This window comes from Amphiura filiformis, chromosome 10 (genome assembly GCF_039555335.1).
Source record: "Amphiura filiformis chromosome 10, Afil_fr2py, whole genome shotgun sequence".
NCBI lineage: Eukaryota > Metazoa > Echinodermata > Ophiuroidea > Amphilepidida > Amphiuridae > Amphiura > Amphiura filiformis.
The window spans coordinates 11,102,870-11,125,499 of record NC_092637.1 but is presented as its reverse complement, the minus strand read 5'-3'; the positions used below and the strand labels follow the sequence as shown (position 1 = coordinate 11,125,499).

At 37.3% G+C, this 22,630-nt stretch overlaps 1 protein-coding gene across 3 annotated transcripts; it reads right to left on the bottom strand.

The window, feature by feature from the left end:
• Positions 1-423: 423 nt before the first annotated feature.
• LOC140162491 (FAS-associated factor 2-like) lies at positions 424-22,528 on the bottom strand. 3 transcript variants are annotated; one of them, XR_011860305.1, is made up of 12 exons: positions 22,424-22,528; positions 16,163-16,231; positions 12,683-12,804; positions 11,870-12,116; positions 11,211-11,296; positions 10,259-10,350; positions 7,948-8,207; positions 6,669-6,758; positions 5,320-5,463; positions 2,841-4,740; positions 1,107-2,675; positions 424-1,071 (listed from the first exon to the last, which is right to left on the bottom strand). XR_011860305.1 is itself a non-coding variant. In XM_072185732.1 (10 exons), exons 1-10 carry the CDS (start codon positions 22,484-22,486, stop codon positions 4,561-4,563), a joined length of 1,353 nt encoding a protein of 450 aa, XP_072041833.1. In that variant the 5' UTR covers positions 22,487-22,528; the 3' UTR covers positions 424-4,560. The 3 variants fall into 3 exon arrangements, 1 of the variants encoding a protein (XP_072041833.1); XR_011860304.1 differs by having other exon boundaries at positions 424-2,675; XM_072185732.1 differs by having other exon boundaries at positions 424-4,740.
• Between the last annotated feature and the right edge of the window lie 102 nt (positions 22,529-22,630).

Genomic DNA, 22,630 nt, shown 5'->3' with positions numbered 1-22,630 from the left:
CAAATATTTGAGATATGTGACCTGCCACCACGAAATGAGCGTAAAGTTGCAAGTTGGTAGTTTCGAAACACCCTGGCTACTGAGTCACGCAAGGACATACAGACATACTTCTGGCTTGAACAGGTACGCAGCAAACAAAGCCATCAATTCAGTCGGCCTGGATGTCTCAAAAGTACCAACTTGCGACTTTATACTCATTTGTTTTGGCAGGTCATAGCCTTTCAACAAGGCTCTGCCTGGACCACCGTAGTGGGAGCGCCACCTATAATATTCCACTGAAGGCAAAAACAAGGCTCTGCCTGGACCACCGTAGTGGGAGCGCCACCTATAATATTCCACTGAACTGGCTTCGCCGCTCTGTCGCTCAGTTCGCGGCTCCCGCCCCCCCCCCCCCCAGGATCGCGAGGTCTTTGACAAAGACTAGGCCGGTCACATTATGATCACTGAATGGAAATTAATGCTCTGCTATAGGTTTCAACATTAAAAGTCCCAAGTTTTAAGATATTTTCTCAAAATATTAACAGCTATCTCAAGAACCACTGAACCAATACTGACTTGTTTGTACTAATTTTAATGCATTTTTCATGTGGATTCCAAATAATATGATGAAAATTTACAATTCTGTGATTTTTGAATAAAAAAATGAAACTTGTCTGCAGTCGACACCCGTGTGGAGAGAGTTAAGGAACTGTGTATTTAGCATTGAGGCTGTTTATTCTCATAGTGATGAAATATTTGCCGATTGCACTGTCATCTCAAAACGAGGTTCCACCCGCAGAGTGCGTGTTGTGTGTGCATACACCTGTGCTCTAATTGCTGCGTACGCTTTGCAAAAACCTTGTTTTGGTAGCAAGATGGTGGTCTGTGCAAAGAGTTTTTAATGTCCTAACTAAGCATCCTTGTGTACAGGGTGTCCCTGAAAGAACTGTACCATCAGAAACTTTTGCTTTCTGCATTTTTCAGAACACATGTTTCACACTTACATGTAGCTTACTCTTTCTTTACAATTAAATGTTAGGTAGGCTATTCCAGTGGAAATCCATATGCCGCTATGGAAGACATGACCTAAACCTCCTATAGGGAGTGCAGATTTCAAATGGTATCACCCATGAAATCAGGTAACCTTGTTTGAAATTCAGACTCCATATGTGGAAGATTAAGGTCATGTCTTCAATGGGGTGTATGGATTGGATTTCAGTGCTATAATAAACCTTTGTTTACATATTTTGTTCAATACTGATACAATGAGTTGTCGTATAATCGTATTTGAAACACATCTTAGAAAAAAATACAACCAAATTTCTCATGGAAAAATCTGAACCCTTGAAACAAGTGTAAAATTAAGGGCATTTTTTTTCACTTTTTATTTGTCTTGAAAAATTAACCCACAAAAACAAACAATAGGAACACACTGGAAATATAAATTGAAAACAGAACGAATTGTGTTAACCCAGAAAATATAATTACAAAAGAAAATGATACAATCAACTAGCATAACTGTTTTTCTTGATGGTTAAATTAAGTTACATCACATGCACCCAACAAGAAGTTAAGGAAATAAAAAGCCAATGTAAAAAGTGGTAAATGGTATAGTCCATTTCCTTCCTTGAGGCAGAAAAGTAAAATCAAATTTTGCGATTTTTTCAAAAACTGCTAATTTTTCCAGGAATATGTTATACTACTTGTATTCATAGCATCATTTTCTTTGTGCAATGTATACTTTCATCTACTTATCATTACGTTTCGAGATACGATAAAAAAAATCTAAATCACTGCCTCAAAGGCAAACGGACAATCGTTTGGCCCTCTGACATGGGGGAAGGGGCTGGAGATTTACCCCTCTCCCTAAACCCACCTGTACCCATGGATGTGGATCCAAGAAATTGAGATTTGCCCGTCATTTGAATAAAATTGCCTGCCCTAATTTGAATTTGTTAAAACATTAATCAGATTTTTACAGCCCATTGGGGGTTTGAAGAATTATAGGTTGCTTTGACCTTGCTTTGTGCATCTGATATAATTCAAAAGAAATACAAAACAAAAATCAACTGCAAAATACAATTTCTAAAATCCATTACCTACTGTTTCTTGGATAGTTCGGTATTACCTTCATGAAAGCAAACTCAGAATTAGACTTATAGACATGGATTTCACAGCTAACAGAATAAAGCTGTTGCACTTACCCACTTCTGGCACTGAGCAGTCAAATTTGTTTACCTATGGCAGTTGAACATAACATTTATCCAAAGATATCTTACCCTTCCCAGAATCCTTTACAACATGATACATCAAATGAAACTCCTATTTCTTTGTATGTGTTCATGTTGAGAATAGACTGGCTAAATATGGGTCGATAGTCATGAAATAAACATAATTTGCTCTGTTCATTGACGTACCTTTTGTCACTATCACATGTTGCACTGAATAATAAATCAGTACAGGGTAGAAATGCATTGTGGGAAGTGTAGGATATCTTCTCTGACATTAATCAAATCAAATGAACCTTTCATAACCACAAACATCAACCATTACAAGAAAATATAAATTTAAAAACAGCAAAATTTTATAGGATAGGATGTAAGCAGCCTGAAGTACCTTTGCAGGAAGTGTGTAAATTTGGCCTAAGAATGGGCTAAAAATTAATAAAAGTACAGAAATTTGGAGTAACAAAATGCCTGCAGTGTCTGCAATAAGTGCGTAGCAGTAGCAAAATGCTACACAATTTTCATCATTTGCTACACAATTTTGGAATGTGTAGCAATTTTGTACCATTCATAAGCATTCGCTCCCAAATTTGGTGAGCTACACAAATAAAATTGCTTAATGCGGACCCTGAATGCCTGAATCAGGCAAATGGCTGACAACTTCCAACCCTGGTAGGAACTTGAATAAGTGGTGCTTATATTGAATTGCAACATTGTTTTTTTTTCTCAAACAACAAATATAACAATGTTAAGGACACATTATATATTGATCCATGTGTTACGGCATAAAATGTTTGTTGGTATGGACACCTGGGATTAGATGACGAGTAATCGCAAACTCTTGCACAAACAAATAGTCATTTTCTCCTCAGTTCTGTATCTGCACAATTTGGTACTGTTAGGCAGTCTACTATATACCATTTTTCACATGATGTTGCAGTGATGTCAATGCATTGAGACACCTGATCAGCGCATGCATCTATATGCAGTGTCTTTAAGCCCATGCATGTTTACGCCAGCGCTTTAAGTAAACGCTAGTGATTTGAAACTGCGACCAATGAAATGTGCACTGACGTCACTGCCACATCAGGGTGAAAAATAGTATAGTCTCAAATTTTAAAATCACTTTGCAATGCAAACTGCAAACATTTTAATAGAGATGGCGATCCCAAATAGCTTGTCCGAAGATATGGTAATGAACAAACACCACAGCAGTAATTGGTTTTTTTTTATAATCATTTTCAATCGGTTTTATAAGTTGACCTCAAATGACCTGTGACCTTGAACCACCATTACATGCGAATTCTCATAGTGCAGTTATGGCCCAAGTTTGATATAAAATTGGATCTATTGAGTCCATATTTATTGGTCGAACTATGACTTTTAAAGTATTGGACAAGACGTATTCGAGTCCAATATTTTAAAACTCATAGCGAGACCAATAAATATTGGGCGTGAAGCATCCAATTTTATCATTATTATGTGTTGAATCCAATATTTTCACACACTTGAATTCATCAAAACATAATGCAATTATTGTCCTAACAGGTAGTTTCTAAAGTCCAATCTCAATTTGAGGCAATAATGAAATCTTGGGCAAGAACTGTAGCCAGTGGTACATCCATTACCAAACACTAACATTTTGCACATTTGATCAGTGAATCTTTTCAGTTTCAAATTTGCAATTTCAAATTTATGTAGCTCAGATGTTATGCCATCATTTAAAAAAAAATGTGGGGCCTCAAACTGAACCCTGTGGTATATCTATCATCAATATATCATCTCTGCATACCGTTTCAGCAAAGGCTTTCTGCAGTGTCAAATTTCTTAGCTCAGATGTAATGATGTTAAAAACAAACACACACGGGGCTTGGAACAGAACCCTGTGGAACACTAATAATCAATTGCCAACATCTTGCTCATAGATCACTTCTGCATACAATTTCAGCAACAGCCTTCTGCAAGTTCAAATTTCTGAGTTCAGTTGTAATACCATTTAAAAAACATTCATGAGGCCTGGAACAGAACTGTGGCACACCCATCGTTAAAAGCTAAGATCTTGTACATAAATCGTCTCTGCATCATCTTTTCCGAAATAGCCTTCTGCAGGTTCAAACTTCTAAGCCCAGTTGTAATGACATTAAAAAACATGGGGCCTTGCGCAGAACTGTGTCAAACTTATTATCAAAAGTTAAGATCTTGCACATAAATCATCTCTGCATCGTCTTTTCAGCAATAGCCTTCTGCAGGTTCAAACTTCTAAGCTCAGTTGTAATGACATTAAAAAACATGGGCCTGGAACAGAACCCTGTGACACACCTGGGGCCTGTAACAGGACCCTGTGGCACACCTATCATCAATCGCTAACATCTTGTACATAAATCATTTCTTTTTGGCCAAGTCCTGCCTCTGTAATACTGGGTACTGTTGGAGAGTCATCACCAGGTCGACACGGCAAGACACGACGTGGATAATTGGTTAATAGCTGAAATTCATCAGGAGCATCTTCTTGAATAAATACATAGTCATATACAACCTGCAGAATATAAACAGAGGGAAAGATTAATTACATAGAGCCTGGATAACCACATTCCAATTACATTGGCATTATAACATCAGACCCAAACTAGTAAATGAGACTCTTGTTGTTGTAATGGATCACATAATGTACTAACAGGTCAAATAGGGAAGAACATAAAAGCTCAAAATATGTCAAGTGAAACGGGCTCAATAATATTCTCTTTTGCATGAATCAAAATTGATTCTCACAAACTCATAGGCCAGATACATGCAAGTTGTTCACCGTAACAAGAATCACAATTGATTACTCCAAGAATCATGTCCATTCTGTGTACTGTACTCTATACATAATGGACATGATATTTGGAGTAATCAATTGTTATTCTTGCCACACAAGTTTAGGATTTTGAAGCCTTCTTTTACAAATACCCCCAATGAAAAAATATCGGATGGTGGCAAAAGTACCAAAAAGGGCATATTTTGACTGTCTGCCAGTTGCTATTTCAAGAACAGTCTTCTTACACAGAATTTACACAAAACATCTTATTTATAAAATGAGGGCCAATTTGATTGCATTATATGACCTATGACTTACCTCTAATGAATGTGATTTCAGGAAGCACCTCTCCAGGCGGATGCCATTAGGTAACTTAAGAACTATTCTGATTGCGTCAGGATCTTTTGGATCTGGCTCTTCAGGGAGGTTAGCAGCTTTCTCTATTTTGAGACGTTCTTTTTCCTAAGATACCAACAAAGATGGGCAAAGAAATCTTTATCAGGTGTAGTGAAAATGGGCTATTCCAGTTGAAATCCATACACTCCCATGTGGAAGACATGACCTTAATCTCCCCACACAGGGGTGTAGATTTCCATCTGGGAAACCACATTTTAAATCTCACTCCCTGTGTGAAAGATGATCATACAGGTGTATGGAATATAACTGGAATAGCCAAATTGCCTTTCATTTGATAACAGATTGTAAAAACAATAACAATAACTATGTTTTACAGGTTTCCCCCTGAAACAAACTTAATTTAGGGAATGAATAATAATAATAAAAATAATCATGTTTCACTGTTGTTCATCACCGTTTCAAAGTAAACAATGATGCATCTGCGTTGTCTGTGTGGTTTACATCACGAGGGCAGCAGCCCCTGCGAAGTAAACCAGGCAGATGAGCCAGATGTGAGTTGATATACGGTGATGACCAATGGCAAAACATGACTGAATCCCTTTCAACAATGGGAACAAGCTAAAAATCGTCTAATTCACATTATTATTTCATGAGGAACGTCAGTTAAGTCATTGCCACTCAACCTTTCAAGAAGAGTGATGATTTCTCTGTTAATATCAGCAATAAAACTATACAGAATAAAATGGCAATGTTTAGTTGCTACTTCATAAATACTGATTTCAACAAGTTGCCAGTAAGCGACAAGCGTGTATACACACACAAGTTCCAGGCTTGACTAATTTTACCCGCTCATATGTAACACATATTCGTTAACTTGCATTCACATATGCATCAAAGTAATTACATCATGAGTGATAACATTGCCAGCAAAAGTCCTTGAAAGTACCTCTTGTCAACTAAATCGGATAACAGTATTTTGAGGTCCATTTATAGTTCAGTGATTATTAATGGTTTGCATATTAAGGTTTATAACAAACTGCAATTTTCTAAATCATTTTTTATCGATTTTCCCCCTCAACTGTGAATGATCCTAGCACTTCAGAATAGGTCCATTAGTTCTCCAAAGCCTCCGAAAACCTTGGAAAACAAATCGATATCGGACATCGGATCGGTAGCCAAATTCGATTGAGCCCTACTCTATTGATGGGTTGAGTATTTAGATATTTCACAATACCCTCAAAACATCTGATGCGCAGTCATCTACAGTCAATCCCAGAATGGAACAAATTTAGCTGCGGTACCATATTTACCTCTATTAATCTTTGTTGCTCTAATTCTCTATCTCTTGCTTCTTGTTCTTCTCTCTCCCGTTGTTCTCGTTCTTCTCTTTTCCTCTTTTCCTGTTGAAAAAAAAAGAAAAAACAAGAGAATATCAAAAACTATCCCAAAGTTTAATTTGCCGCTGTAATGACATAACTTCGTACACCACTTTTTTGTGAAATTAAGATTTTGTTGATAGCAACCAGGCTTTATACTGGCAAAACCTTGTATGTCTATCTGTAACAATAAACCCAGTCACCTCATTTTCAAAATTGAAGTGACAAAACCTTGTATCTAATATAATGGATAAGATAAGATATAGTACGAAGTTACAAGCTTTTGTCATTGCACGTTTCATCCAATAGCGAAATGAATGTTATTGTGCAAACTGAAAACCTAGTATCTCCAAACATCAAAACCACAAACTCCATTTTTGTGTCTTTCTTCGTGTTTGGAGTTATATAGTCATGATTGTATCAAAGCACATACAAAACATTGTTTCTTGACAAAGGAATGCAGCCACTGGTGCTAAAATTTCAATACAAAAAAGTGAAATGTTCAGGAGGGCAAAAAATCTAATCATAAATGTTTTTAAATATTTGAATGTATTTGTTTTTAAATATATGAATGTATTTTTGATGTAGTGATTTTGAATGTGAAATATATGTATTTTGTATGTGTACTGGCGAATAAAATGAAATGAAATGACAGCAATGCTTTTTTGCCCTCCTGAACATTCCACTTTTTTGAGATACAAAGTTTTGTCATTACAGCGATGTTATATGCAGTTTGATGACACAAATGGGCTATGCCATTTAAAATCCAAACACCCCTACAGAAAATGGAAATAGAAGAAATGCATTGTGGTAAGTTTAAGATCTCCTCTGCTTACAAGTACTACCCTTTTACACTAGTATATGATGTTACACTACAGTGGAAATTCCAATTTAATGAATACAGCGTGACTATCTTTTGTGTTCACTTCTTGATGTACAGCAGTGTGTGGCTGTGCGGGGGTGACGCGGAAGTGAATCCAACCATGCCAACGCTCTTGTGATTTGTTGTAGTGTGAAATATGCGATATACGATCATGGTTAGATTGAGTACAGCTGTTGAAAGCTGGGTGCATTCAATTGGAATTCTTGTTACAAGTAGTACATGTACATATATGCTGCAACTTTTAAAATCAAACCACATTTCATTCAATTGTTTAAATTCTTTAATCATTCTGATATTGCTATTAATACTGATACCAAAACCAATACTAACCTTTTCCTGATCTTGCCTTAGAGACTCTTCATACGCCACATCTTGCTGCTGCCTTAGCGTGTTCGTCTGACTACGCTGTTCCCTCTCATGTCTCATTGTTACTAGATAAGCTTCAGTGTCGTTCATGACACGTGTTAACCTCTCTATGAAGTCTACTGGTTGCACTGGCCCTTCTATTCTCTGCACAACAGTCATTTTGTTATCTCTTAATACAATAAGTGCTAAAAATGGATACGTCGATTCGCGTAATGCTAGTGATACTGAAAAACAAACAGAAGAAACAATGTGTCATTAGAAATAACAGCATTCAGCTGGGGTGTTGAAGTGTCCACTCCTTTTACTTTTATTGTTTTAACAGTGCTTTGACAAATTTGGAAAGTGTAATATAAATGCTTCTAATAATAACAAATTAGTAACTAGATGCCACAGTAATGTGTTTTACCAAACACGAATATCTATGCCCGTGACCACACCTAACCCCCTTCCCCTATTCACAAACGAAAACTTGGTGAGCACCATGTGAAAGCGCTTGTTTTAAGCTTTCATTAGATATACATGTAATCCTCATAACACTGGACTGGCCCACACTCTCTCTAATACCCTACCAAGCCTTCACTCTCTCTTATACCCCATGATACGATCAGACCCTCACTCTCTTTAAAACACCACCAGACTGGACCACACTCTCTCTAATACCCCACCCCTTAACCAACCACACCCCTTGTCCCATCATGACAACCTTTTGAGGTGGTCCAAGGAACCAAAATCAAAATGCCCACACATTCCCTTTTAAGGGAGTTTTTGTCAAGTGATCAGTTTCCTTGACGGACGATTCAGACCTTTATCATTGCAAACACAGGGAGCTAACAAAATACTACCGGTACCTATTGCGCTACACTGTGTTAATAGGTCGTACCTATTTTGCTTTTAAAGCCTTTAGACTTTGACCTCTGGGGATGCGGCTGATATAGAATACATCAAGAGCCATGGGTCATCATTGTACCAAGTATGAACCCTGAGGGTGATGTAGTTCTTGAGCTAGAGCTGTTTGAAATTTTACACATATTGCTCACTGTAGCCCATGACCTTTGACCTCTAGGGTCAATGTTACTGCAGGAAATATCTCAGGGTCATCAGTGTACCAAGCAAGAACCCCGAGGGCGCTATAGTTCTTGAGCTAAATTGGTTTTAAAAATTTACACATATTGCCCCCTGTAGCCTGTGACCTTTGACCTCTGGGGTCGTGGCTACCATAAGTTAATTCTAGGGGTCATGGGCCATCATTATACTAAGTATGAACTCTGAGGGCGCTATAGTTCTTGGACTAGAGATGCTTCAAATTTTACACATATTGCCCCCTACAGCCCATGACCTTTGACCTCTGGGGTCGGGGCCACGCTAGGAAATTTCTTGGGGTCATGGGCCATCATTATACCAAGTATGGGCCCAGAGGATACTTTAGTTATTGAGCTAGAGGAGCGCAAAGGAAGCGTGAGAAGAAGAAGGAGAAGACGGAGAAGGAGAAGCCGAAGACTAAACATAACAAATACAATATCTATGCCCCGTTGCACGGGCATAGATAAATAACATGGTGCATAAAATGTGTCCGCCAAAAGGGTGGTTCTCAGGGCTTAGTGATTGATTAAAAAAAAACATATTTGCAAAATGACCTCAAGTGACCCCTAGATGAACTTTGGTCAATTCTAGCCTGAAATCCACAAATTTGAGACATTTGTGTGTCAATTGGGGACATTTGTGTGTCAATTGGGGACATTTGTGCATCAATTGGGGACATTTGTATGTCAATTGGGGACATTTGTGTGTCAATTGGGGACATTTGTGTGTCAATTGGGGACATTTGTATGTCAATTGGGGACATTTGTGTGTCAATTGGGGACATTTGTGTGTCAATTTGGGACATTTGTGTGTCAATTGGGGACATTTGTGTGTCAATTGGGGACATTTGTATTGGGGACATTTGTGTGTCAATTGGGGACATTTGTGTGTCAATTTGTCAGCAAAAACACTGAAAACTTGCTTAAAACATACAATCGTGTAAATGTATACACCCTCTTGACAGCCGGGGACATTTGAATTATGCCATCTCTACAACCTAAACCTTCATTATGTATTTTTAGCATAAAATATTATGTAGGCATTGGGATTTAGGGCAAAAAAGCCCTATATGCAATAGCTGCCAGGTGTCATACAGTAAGATGTATACAACATAGAATGCAGAAATTATCCAAATGTCTATAGGGCAGCTACTGCAGATAGCCCTTTCTTGCACTACATGTGATGATGTTCTCACCTCTATAACCTTCTGGTGTATTAGTTGATGCTGCCCAAAATAACATCCTAGTATTGATGAATTCACAAACATCTAGGCTGCCTAAAGTCTCTCTGAGTGAAAATAAACACACACACCAAAATATGAAGATTTATCATGACAAACAAGAGCTACATGTATCTTATAAGAACCACTGAACAAATACTGCTCATTCCAAATATGGTCATTAAAATTTACAATTCTGAAATTTTTGAATTTTAAAATTTTTCTTGAAACTTGTCGTTTGCAGTTGACACCCGCGTGGAGAGAGTTAAGAATTCTTACCATTTTATACAATAATTGGGTCTTGGGAATCGATAAACTGCTTCTACGGTATGGTATTTGGAGCCGAATTGTAGCCAAAATTGTAACTTTTTCAAGGAGACTGCAAAATGTAGTGTAAAGGAACTAAAAGATCACCAAATAAGGAATGGGAACAGCAGTGGAGCCTGAAACACGGGTGATCAAGACAAGTCCGAATTTAAATTGAAAATCTGTAGATTAAATTCAGACTTCTGCACTCCCCATGGTTACTTTAGAATTGGGTCAATGAACCATAAGAGTTCTCCGTCAATTGGAGGGGATGTTACGTCATCGGTTCTGCGAGTCATGCCGATTATACATGTAATATATTGCACTTGCAATAAATTTCCAAAAGAGCAAGCTGTTACTGTCCCAATCCGTATTGGTTAAATCCAAAGCGTCATGCTACAGCCAGTCTACTCTGAAGTACAAAGTACCGAAACGGAAAACACATTTGTGCTGACTTTGAAGGCACACATACTTCAGCAGAGACGCAACACTGCGCACTGTTTACGCGCTGTATACGCGAGCATTGTCACTTTGTACTTCAGAGTGGGCAAACTGTAGAATGAGGTTCCAATATTTCATGATGCGACTGAATTAGCCAATCTGGTGTAAAGTGCAAGCTTACCTACAAAATGATGGTACATCTTGGTGGTCATCGCCATGGAGATATACTAGCAGAAACTTGAGCTCTCTTTTGGCATCAGTCAGGACCTGCAGTAAGGCAAAATATATGATAATAATGACTCCCTATAACTGTCTAGGTTTAGTAAAAAAGCGGGATTTCTCCTTCCTCAGTAGTGAGTACCAAATAACATATTGAGAAACATAGTCCCCTTCTCGTCCGAACAAAATGGCTTATTGTATTTAGTTTGGTTTGTTCCCAAGACTCCTCTGTTTAGACCAATGGGCTATTCCAGTTGAAATCCACACTACCCCTGTTGAAGATTTTAGAAATATCTTCCACAGGAGGAGTATGTTTTTCAAATGTAATTGGTCAGGGCTTATCATTTTGAAACACATACTCCCCCTGTATTATGGCTTTACCTATATCTTCTACAACTGGAGTAAGTATTTCAAATGGAAGCTACCGAATTGTCTATTCTATTCAAAACTTATACTCCCTCTGTGGAAGACTTTAGCTAAATCTTCCACAGGGGTAGTGCGGACTTCAAATGGAAGTTACCCAATTGTCTATTCTATTCAAAACTTATACTCCCTCTGTGGGAGACTTCAGCTAAATTTTCCACAGGGGAGTGTTCATTTTAAATGGAATAACCCACTCACCTGACTATATGTACCCTGGTAAAATGTGGGATGAGCACTTCCATACAACTCTTCAAACTTCCTTATAAAGGACATAACATCGCCAACAGGGTCTGTCACAATCCGTCTGGGGTCCGGTTGGAATAGCCTTACCACCCAGTGGAAGATGTCAAATATAGTGACGTAGACAAAGCGGAAAGGGAACAGTAGCACCATGTAACTCCACTGAAACCAGCCTTGAGGGTGCCTCCTGGACACTGTGTAGATTCTGAAAGGTTGAGGATAAAAAAGGCACATAGAATATATTAGCACCATATAACTCCACTGAAACCAGCCTTGAGGGTGCCTCCTGGACACTGTGTAGATTCTGAAAGGTTGAGAATATTTTTGATTATTTGACTTGCGATTTGGACTGTAATTTTTTGGCATCCCTGATTGGGTGCATCTTCCTTCGTGGAAAAGTGGTTCCCGGGTTGCTATATTCACGTATCACACACACGCTAAAATGATACACAATTTGGAAGCCAGCGCAAGCCCGGAAGTTACCATTGTTTACGTGTGTGTTTTGGAATTCCCCGCGATACAGAAACGAAATACAGAGGTTAGAACTCAATTTTACAACTTATAATTTCATATTTTTATCAAAATAATGCAATGCAAAGTCGTAAACATGCAAACTGTTTCTTCCACTTTTAATTTCATTGCATGGCCGGCCAGTTGGTAGGTAGGCCTTGAAAATTGGCCTTGTTATTTCGATTGTGGCTGCGTAAATCACAGCCTGCACGGCTGGCTGGCTAACCTCTTTACTGTATATACACCAGTTAAATGTCTTACCTTTGGTCACGCGGATGGGTGTTGACAGCTGGTGGCCTTGGCTCTGGTCGGCCATCTCTACCCCCGGATCCAAACACTGTTGGTCTCCCTTCTGATTCATTCAATCTGTCTTGAACTGCTGCCTGTGAAAAGATGTCAAATGAGTCTAAATTATTAACTAATTCCCTCTACAAATTATGTTGTGCTATATTTTTAGCGTTCATAGTATTTGAAAGGTTTGAGGGAGCTTGTACCATCTCATGTCACTAATGAACATGGTGTAAAACTAGTTGTGGATCAAGCTGTCATAAGTAACATTACGTACCATATTTAAACTACATTTAATTAGCACCCTCCCCTAATATAAGCATGCTGCATGGAAGTTGACAAGCGACATGTTCACAACTGTCTATTAACGGTATGGAAGTTTTCTAAATAAGCACCGATTTGACTGTATTTTTTATAAAAGATCTAAATTCCCAATTTTGACTTCCATTTCATAATTTTACTAAGGTGCTTATGTACAAAAGAGTCAGACCAGGTCTAAAGTTAGACCTGGTCTAAGTGGAATGTAGTTCCATCCAGAATGGTCCTTTACTTATATCCTTCCAATAGTAGCTAGCAAATTCTGAAGATTTTAATGCAAAGTTCAAAAATAATACAAAATAACTTTTAAGCAAAGGAAAATGCAAATTTCTCCTGAGCCTAGCCTTAATTCCACAATGCTACATGATTAGCTCGTAATAGGCGAGAATTATTTGGTTTTTGTTACTGCATGAGTCAATAAAGTTCCAACTTATGCCACCGTGAATTCACAAAAGCGAGCATCAGTCACACAATACGCAAAGCGCAGTTTGCGTAGGTGCAGCGCCCAGCTGCGTGTGCACCATTCTACATGTATATCAATCCACGATGATCAGAGTATAGACCAGGTTTAGACTCGGTCTAAATCTTTTGTGCATAGGGACCTAAGAGTTTACAAACAAGCTGCCCTAGTGAGAGAAGAATTAAACGGAGGATATCTTTTAAATAATACAAAGGTTGCATTTTGCTCTCCAATGTCAGATAACATACCGTACCGTACTCAATGGGCTCAAACTCCAGTTGAAATCCATAAACCCATGTAATGAAAAACATGTGACCATTAGGCAAAAAAAAAAAAAAAGGTTTGTCTCAAAATCGCACGATTTGATAAAAAAAGAAATGCGAATTTTTTCTTATTTGATTTACAAAAAAATTTTTTTGTTTTTCCAGAAAAATTCGTGAAAATCAGATTTTTTCTCCAAATACCATGAAAAAAGTCGGGAAAAAAAAATTCGCATTTGTTTTCAAACCACTCATGAGCTTTGAGACAAACCATAATTTTTTTTGCCTTATCTCCATAACAGGGGGTGTAGATTTCAAATGGTGTTAACTGTAATAGTAATATCTCATTTGAAAGTTGGTCTTTTCTTTCATAGGGGTGTATGACATGGTCTCAGATTTGAAGCAGGTTTCACTGCCAAAGTGTGTAAAAATTCACCCCAGAGTGAAAATAGCTATGTTTAATTTCTAAGGTGTCTTTTCTAGGGTAAAATTGTTTGTAGAACATGATTTTTTTGTCAAAACGCGTGCATCGTACATCGTTTTGCTACAAAATGTTGATTTGTGGCCGATTTTGCCCGAAAAACGCACTTTTTGGGTGACAAAAATTTTCACATGCCAACTTTGCATACTCATAGAGTCTACAATATACATAGATATGGCCCTTTAAAATGTTAACATATCAGCTGAGGGTACTATTTGATGCATTCAGGTATTTGTTTTGTGATTGACTTAATCATTTGCACGCCAGAATCATTCAAATATGACATGCCTCGTGACAATTGACATGCCAAAATAAGCCGCGGCAAAAAATTGATTTGAAAAATCATAACTCTTGATAGGAAGGTGCTACAGTGATGGTTGACCTACCAGTCTATGCAGTATTGAATGGGCTTTCATTTGATACCTAACTTTGTTCATTTTAACTAAGGAAAAGACTTGCAAAATGTAAAAATGTTTCCCCTACCCTTAAAATTTTGATGTGTGTAAAAATTCCGCCATTTATAAAAATCGGGATTACAAGAAAACTACAAGAGCTATAGGCTTGAAAAACTAATCAGTTATGCACAGTATAAGTTCCTACTTGGGTATAACATTAATATCTTTCCATTCCTTCTCAATTTTCTTTTCTAATTTTTTTATCAATTTGTGACATCTGTAAATTACGTAAAATTTGGCATTTGACATTTCGAAAAAAAAAAAAAAAAAAAAATATGAGGCGACATGTTTAAAAAACTAATCAGTTATTCCCATGATACAGAACTACAGGGATATAGTACCAAACTTGTGCTAAAATGCATATTTTTTGAGTTCTAATTTTTTTATCAAATTGACTCGCCACCCCATTTTTGAGCAAAATCAGGAACAATTAGTACCTGTAATATTGCTCAATCATGTGACCTATATTCAATGTGTGTGCACCAATCAGATGTCAGACTTGTACTACAACATGATGTGAGCCCTGCAGAGCCTTTATAAGTGTGCCAATAGAGTTCAAATATGTTGTGATGATGTTGTCACTTACGGATCTCATATTTTTATTTCCGTCAAGAACATATGCCTCTACTGTAATGCTCATATCAGGAAAACAATGACAGATTTTGCATTTCTGACTTCAGAAAAACTAATCAGTTATTCCCATGATACAGTACTACAGGGATATAGTATCAAACTTGTGCTAAAATGCATATTTTTGGAGTTCTTATTTTTTTAATCGAATTGACTCGCCACCCCATTTTTAAGCAAAATCGGGAACAATTAGTACCTGTAATATTGCGCAAGCATGTGACCTATATTCAATGTGTGTGCACCAATCAGATGTCAGACTTGCACTACAACATGATGTGAGCCTTGCAGAGCCTTTATAAGTGTGCCAATAGAGTTCAAATATGTTGTGATGATGTTGTCACTTATGGATCTCATATTTTTATTTCCGTCAAAAGCATGCTTCTACTGCAATGCTCATATCAGGAAAACAATGACAGATTGTGCATTTCTGACTTCAGAAATGAATTCTGCACAAAATTTCAGTCTAGAAAACATATTTAAAACAATATTTTTTGAAACTTTATATTTTGCCATTTTTGGCAGTCAAACCTGCTTCAAATCTGAAACCGTGTCGTATGGATTTCAACTGGAATTGTCTTACATGTATGTTGCAAATCTCACAAAGAATTTCCATGATCAGAATTGAATCTCTAGAGGTCTATGGCACTGCCCTCATTTGATTCTCCTAAAACATATCTAGGCCTGTACAGCACTGCCCTCAAAAGTTAGACATGAGAATTGAGAATTAACTTGATTCTACAAATCTCTTTACGAAAATGTTTGCATTCTAATGCAATCTTGATGAATTTGAGGATTCATGAAAATTTAGCAAGCTTGCAGCAAGCCATAATTGCTGTGAGATTTGATTACCTCTATATTCCAGTTGTGCCTTTCCATAATAGTCCTACATCTGTCCATATCATCAATCCCAGTTAGATCCTGTAATAATAGAAACAAATCAATAATTATCTGATAAACTGGTACCATAACCATAGCACTTGAAACAAATTCATCAGGATCAATGAATACCCGGTAGTTCATTTTGGTAAAAAAAGGTTCTTTTCCAGATCCAATTATTCTGGTACATGTACTTCCTCAGAAATATTTCAATTCCCATGATCAGGAATCATTCATGATCACTCTGAAGTGGTATTTCTAAATATTTGATGAAACAAACAGCAATCAGGCGATCCTGACTTTTGAACAGTCAGGGACACATTGAAATTAGTATGCATTGCTAGCTGTTCAATAGAAGCAAAAGTAATTAAAATATACAACTGTATCCATTTTTTTTAAACTTACCGTACACAGCAGTATTTCCCTGGTTTCCAACCTTGAATAACAAGTAATTTTGGGCCTATAACTTGCTTTTCTGGCCAAAAATATTTGTTGAAAATTATTTTACGGGGCAGTAATTTCCCTCATTACTCAAAGTCCTGCCCTCTTTCACAATATTTTAGCTTCTTGTATATCATCGGAAACATGGATTAGTAATATTAGGTAGGTCATTGTATTTTTAAAGATTTTTTAGATGATTTTTACAATGAAAAAATTGATGTTTTAATTTAAGCTTCTTTTCAAAAATTGGTTTTAGCTTGTTAAAAAACGGTAAAAAATCGTTTTTAGCTTGTTGGATATTTTTGCTTAATAGTTTAAAGCTTGACTCCTTAGATGAAACTTTAAGTTTTTAAAAGCATGTTAGAAATTTAGAATATTAAACCTTGATGAAAAAACAAACTAACTCATGGCCCATATCAGGCTTCCCGTTATTGTGCGTCATTGCGTCCAGACGCATATTTTACAAATTTGGACGTAAGTTCACATGGCTAATCAAGCATTTTGCGTCCATGTCACATGCATGTTGTGGACGCAGACAAAACTTCAAAATTTAATCATTAATTGATGATAAAAATAAGAAATCTTTATTCTTTTATATTTTTAAGATAATAAAAGCCCCAAAATTTTGACCCACCTGCTAATTGAAGTAAATTCTGCAATATTTGTAAATGCAACATCAGGAAACCGTGCACTTTTTGCATGCTTTCCGTAACGATCGCTGTTTGATGGGGAAGTCCCGATTGATTTGTTTACAAGCAAGCATGCTGGACTGGCAATTAATGTTATTTAATTATTTATCACAACCTGACAATATTCTATTTTTAATGTTTTAAGACAAGTTTATTTTCTCATTATAGACGTTTCCTTTATTAGTATTAATATCGTTTATGATGAATAAAAGCAATTTTAAAGACAAAATCTAAATGATAACCTTTTTTTTGCAATAGGTCGGAAATATCATAATCATAAGCTCTTTCAGTCTAGTAGAATATAATTGTGATATTTCTCCTCGTTCCCATCCACCGTGTAGAATGTGCAGGTGTACACGGTGGGTGCCCGGCGTCACATGGTTCGAATGGTCACGTAAAATGGCGGTTCCGTGTGTCAGTCGAGTCAAACCTGAGCACGTAAAAAGTTGGAGGCCTTATCGAAAAGAGTAGGGGGATCATCCCCGGGCTTGTTACCTGCACCCTCCCTAGGTTCCAGGGCAGTAGTAGTTGTGAATACAGTGATTGTAGTAGTGTTAATGTAATGTCGTGAAATGGTGATATAGATAGATGTTAAAAAGTACACTGCTTACTCAGTCAGTGGTGCGCCTGAAAATAGGCGGGATTTCCCAAATACAATACAATACAATGTGGCAGCGCGTGTTTTAGCTTTATGTATGCTAGGTGAATTCAAATTTGCCATCAAACTGCATCATTTTATCAAATTAAAGCCCTTGAGTAAACAAAGCCAAAACTGAAAACCCTTTTTTCATAGCACTTTCCGTAGCAAAGTTACCTTGTCAAAGATTGACTTTCATCAAACAATGTCAAAAAGATTCAGGTAGCAAAATTCCCCCAAACGGCATTTCGGGGGTGTTTCTAGATCTTTTGTCTCATTAATTATGATAGCAGCTTTTTTTAATGGAACTGCTATCAAAATCCCTCTAAAATTCCATGAGCAAGTGTCTTATCACCATAAAAAATCATATATTTGGGTCAAGTGAAGTATAGAAAACATATAAAATTTTTGTAGGTTTCCTTCTTCAGCCAGTTGTTTTAAATTTCTATGTAAAAATGCATTGACATTTTCGGCGAATTTGGCTGACTAGCAAAATGTGTTTGCCTGGCATACCTACTTTATAGCATCAACAACACGTTAATTAAAAAAAAAAAAAAGAAATGCGGAAGTAAAAGTACGAAAATTTGCTGAAGATTGACAGACTTTGCGCATGTTTTTGCAGCTGTTTCTGACCATGTTTCTGACCAAAACTGACACAGAAAAGAGAAAAATTATCATAGCGGAAATATATTGTGCTGTCAGTGAGTTCAGACGTGTATGCAGTGAGCTCCCATTTTTCAACTAAATTTGCAGAGTTTGCTGAAAAGAAGAGGACCCAAACAGGTTTGGTGTGGTAGTATTAAGGTTTAGCCTGACCCCTATCCAATTTTATTATGGTTAGAGCTTCTAGATCACTTTCAACAACCAGTGAAAGTGAGGGTATGGCCAAGTCCAAGAAGAGGTCCAAAACCCAAGATGGCCGCCAACATGACAGTGGCGGAATGGTACTTCTAAATCAAAGACTAGGACTCAAAGTGTTAACAAAGACATGCAGAGTCCCTTGAATAGTAGCATTGGTCAACGGAAGTTACCACTAAGACCTGATGACCACCAGAGTTCACCAAAGTTAGTGAAAAATGGTAAGCTTACAAGTAGTACCAGTGGCAGTAAGCTTAACATGCATGACATGAGATCAGACTTGCATGTAAACAAGGTTGGAGTAGATGATGATGTGGATGATGAGAGTGAGACACCATGTAGATGTGTAGCATTATCATGCAGGAAAGTAGTGAATGATGATGAGAATGCGTTGATTTGCAGTAAATGTGAAAGATGGATACACCAGACATGTTCAAATGTCAACCTTACAGAATACAAGGCACTTACAAAGAAAAATCGTGAGAACATAATGTGGTTCTGTGATGCTTGTCTATTATAATAACTATAACTCCAAATTGACAGCAAAATAATGCATTTTCTTATTGAAATTACGGCGGATCATTGCTGCGCTCGGGCGCAGAAAATCCACTGTCGGAGCTTCTGCGCTCGGAAGTCAAATAAATTGTTTTCTTATTTTATTAATAAAATACAATATGCATGCGTATAATAACTAATATTTTCTTATTATATTAATAAAAATAATCAAAATAATAGATTTTCTTATTATAATAACGGTGGATCATTGTTGCGCTCGGCGCAGAACATCCACTGTTGGAGTAACTGCGCTCAGAAGTAAAAAAAAAAGAGTCTAGAGTCTAATATAATATAATATGTTTTTTAGTTTTGCTTTGTTTTTTTCTCATTTTACATTTATTTTCTGTTTTCTTCCATCTCATGATCTATATACATTCTTTTCTTCTTTTGTCTTTTTTTTCCTTCTTTTTTTTGCCGTTCACGTTTCCTTGTCGGTACTTTTCATGTAACCGCAAATGCTATTTCAGATAAGCGGAGGGGGTCCAAAAATTAGCATAAGCGAAGATCAATGAGTGGTTTCATGTCGCCGGCATCTAGGCTACACCAAGGCCTACGATATATAGACGAATCCAGGAAATCACAAACGCTATTTTCTTATTATGTTAATAAAATATAATATGCATGCGTATAATAACTTAACTCCGAGAAGTTTATTGCTATTAGTATATTTATTTTATTTATTCATTGGAACATACACTTTTGTATCAGTGGCACACGCCTAACCAGCGGTGCGTTCAAAAACAACAAATATATACATTATATATAAACAAAATTATAACACAATTATTGACCGTTATTATAATAAGAAAATCTACTATTTTGATTATTTTTTATTAATATAATAAGAAAATATTAGTTAGGCCTATTATACGCATGCATATTGTATTTTATTAATAAAATAAGAAAATAATTTATTTGACTTCCGAGCGCAGAAGCTCCGACAGTGGATTTTCTGCGCCCGAGCGCAGCAATGATCCGCCGTAATTTCAATAAGAAAATGCATTATTTTGCTGTCAATTTGGAGTTATAGTTATTATACACATGCCTATTATAAAAGGCCTAATACTAGTTATTATACGCATGCATATTTATTAATAATTTATAGGCCTGATAAGAAAATGTATTATTTTGCTTCCGAGCGCATCAACTCCGACAGTGGATTCTCTGCGCCCCGAGCGCAGCAATGATCCACCGTTATTATAATATGAAAATCTATTATTTTGCTGTCAATTCGGTTATACTAATAGCAATAAACTTCTCGGAGTTTAGTTATTATACGCATGCATAATTATATTTTATTAATAAAATAAGAAAATAATTTATTTGACTTCCGGCGCAGAAGCTCCGACAGTGGATTTTCTGCGCCCGAGCGCAGCAATGATCCGCCGTAATTTCAATAAGAAAATGTATTATTTTGCTTTCAATTTGGAGTTATAATAGGCCTAATACTAGTTATTATACGCATGTATATTTATTAATATAGGCCTAATCGAAAATGTATATTATTTTGCTTCCGAGCGCATCAACTCCGACAGTGGATGTTCTGCCCCCGAGCGCAGAAATGATCCACCAGTATTATAATAAGAAAATGTATTATATTGCTTCCGAGCGCAGTTACTCCAACAGTGGATGTTCTGCGCTCGGCGCAGCAATGATCCACCGTTACATATAAGGGACTGCGCCCGGGCGATGAACTCCGACAGTGGATGTTCTGCGCTCGGCGCAGAAATGATCCACCGTTATTATAATACGAAAATCTATTATTTTACTTCCGGCGCAGTAACTCCGACAGTGGATGTTCTGCGCCGAGCGCAGCAATGATCCACCGTTACATATAAGGGACTGCGCCCGGTAGCATCAACTCCGATAGTGGATGTTCTGCGCCCCCGAGCGCAGAACATCCACTACCGGAAGTTCTGCGGAGGGGCGCAGGAGCTCCACTGGTGGATGACGTACATAACTCAATAATCAAGAGGAGCTTTAAGTATTTCAACAAGGAGAGCTTTAGTCTGCTCTACAAGACGTACATCCGTCCCCACCTAGAGTATTGCGTTCAAGCCTGGTGCCCAAACTACAGGAAGGATATAGACATGATTGAGAAAGTACAGCGCAGGGCAACAAAGCTGATTCCAAGTCTGAGATCCAAAGAATACACCCAAAGGCTGAAAGAGTTGAAGTTGTACAGTCTAGAATGGAGACGATTGAGAGGTGACCTGATTGAGACTTTCAAAATCTTAAGCGGTCTGGAGGGCATTCAGGAGCAGACTATGTTCACAAGAGACGAGAATCATCTGCGGGGACACAGTGACAAGCTGTTTAAACCAGCACTGAAGAAAGGGCTGAACTGTAGGAGCAAGTTCTTCTCCATAAGAGTTGTCAACCACTGGAACAGTCTCCCAGGAAATGTTGTGATGGCAAAATCTGTAAATGAATTCAAGAATAAGATAGATACCTATTGGCAGCACGAATTTGGTCATATGGGGTCATAAAGGCTAATTAACCTAACTATTATTGCCCATCAACCTAAGTCTAAGTCTAAGTCTAAGTCTATAGCGAATGGAGATGGAATATCACGGCGAAAATGCACTATTATTTTATTTAAAACAATCAACATTTGATGAGGTGTAGACCATGTAGACCTGGCCCCGGGGTGGGTACGTGTGTACATCGTGAATTTCAGATGGACGCACAAAAATCTGTCTCCTGGGACGCAAGTTTTTGCAACCTTGTCAGCGAACTTGTGTCACTACGGATACACATTTTTAAAACCTTAACGGGAACCCTGGCCCATATGAACATGGTGTACTGGTTTTCAGTACCCTGTTTTCCATGGGTGGCTGTAGGAATCCATGGATTCGATCCATGTACATTCTTTCAGGATACTCCAGCTCAGCTCATCAAATGAGCTTGCATTGCGAAAAAATACCGGAGTCGGATTACGCCACACCTTTCACATTTAAATTGATTCTGATTCACCCAAATACTCTCGAGATCAAAGAATAACAGTTACAGTTGATCAATAAGCAAAAAATAAATAAATCAGTTTCATTTTACCTGGAATTGGATCAATTTTTCAGTCTGTTCCGGAGAAAGATCGCCAGCGTTATTTTCCGCCATGATTGCTTTCCGATGGTGAAATTGCGGATATTTTTATTATTTTATAGACAAAATTGAATTGAATGGTCAATAAATTAACAAATATGTTAACAAAAAATTATTAAATCAATTATTGAACAGTTGGTAAATTAAATATTTTATCTT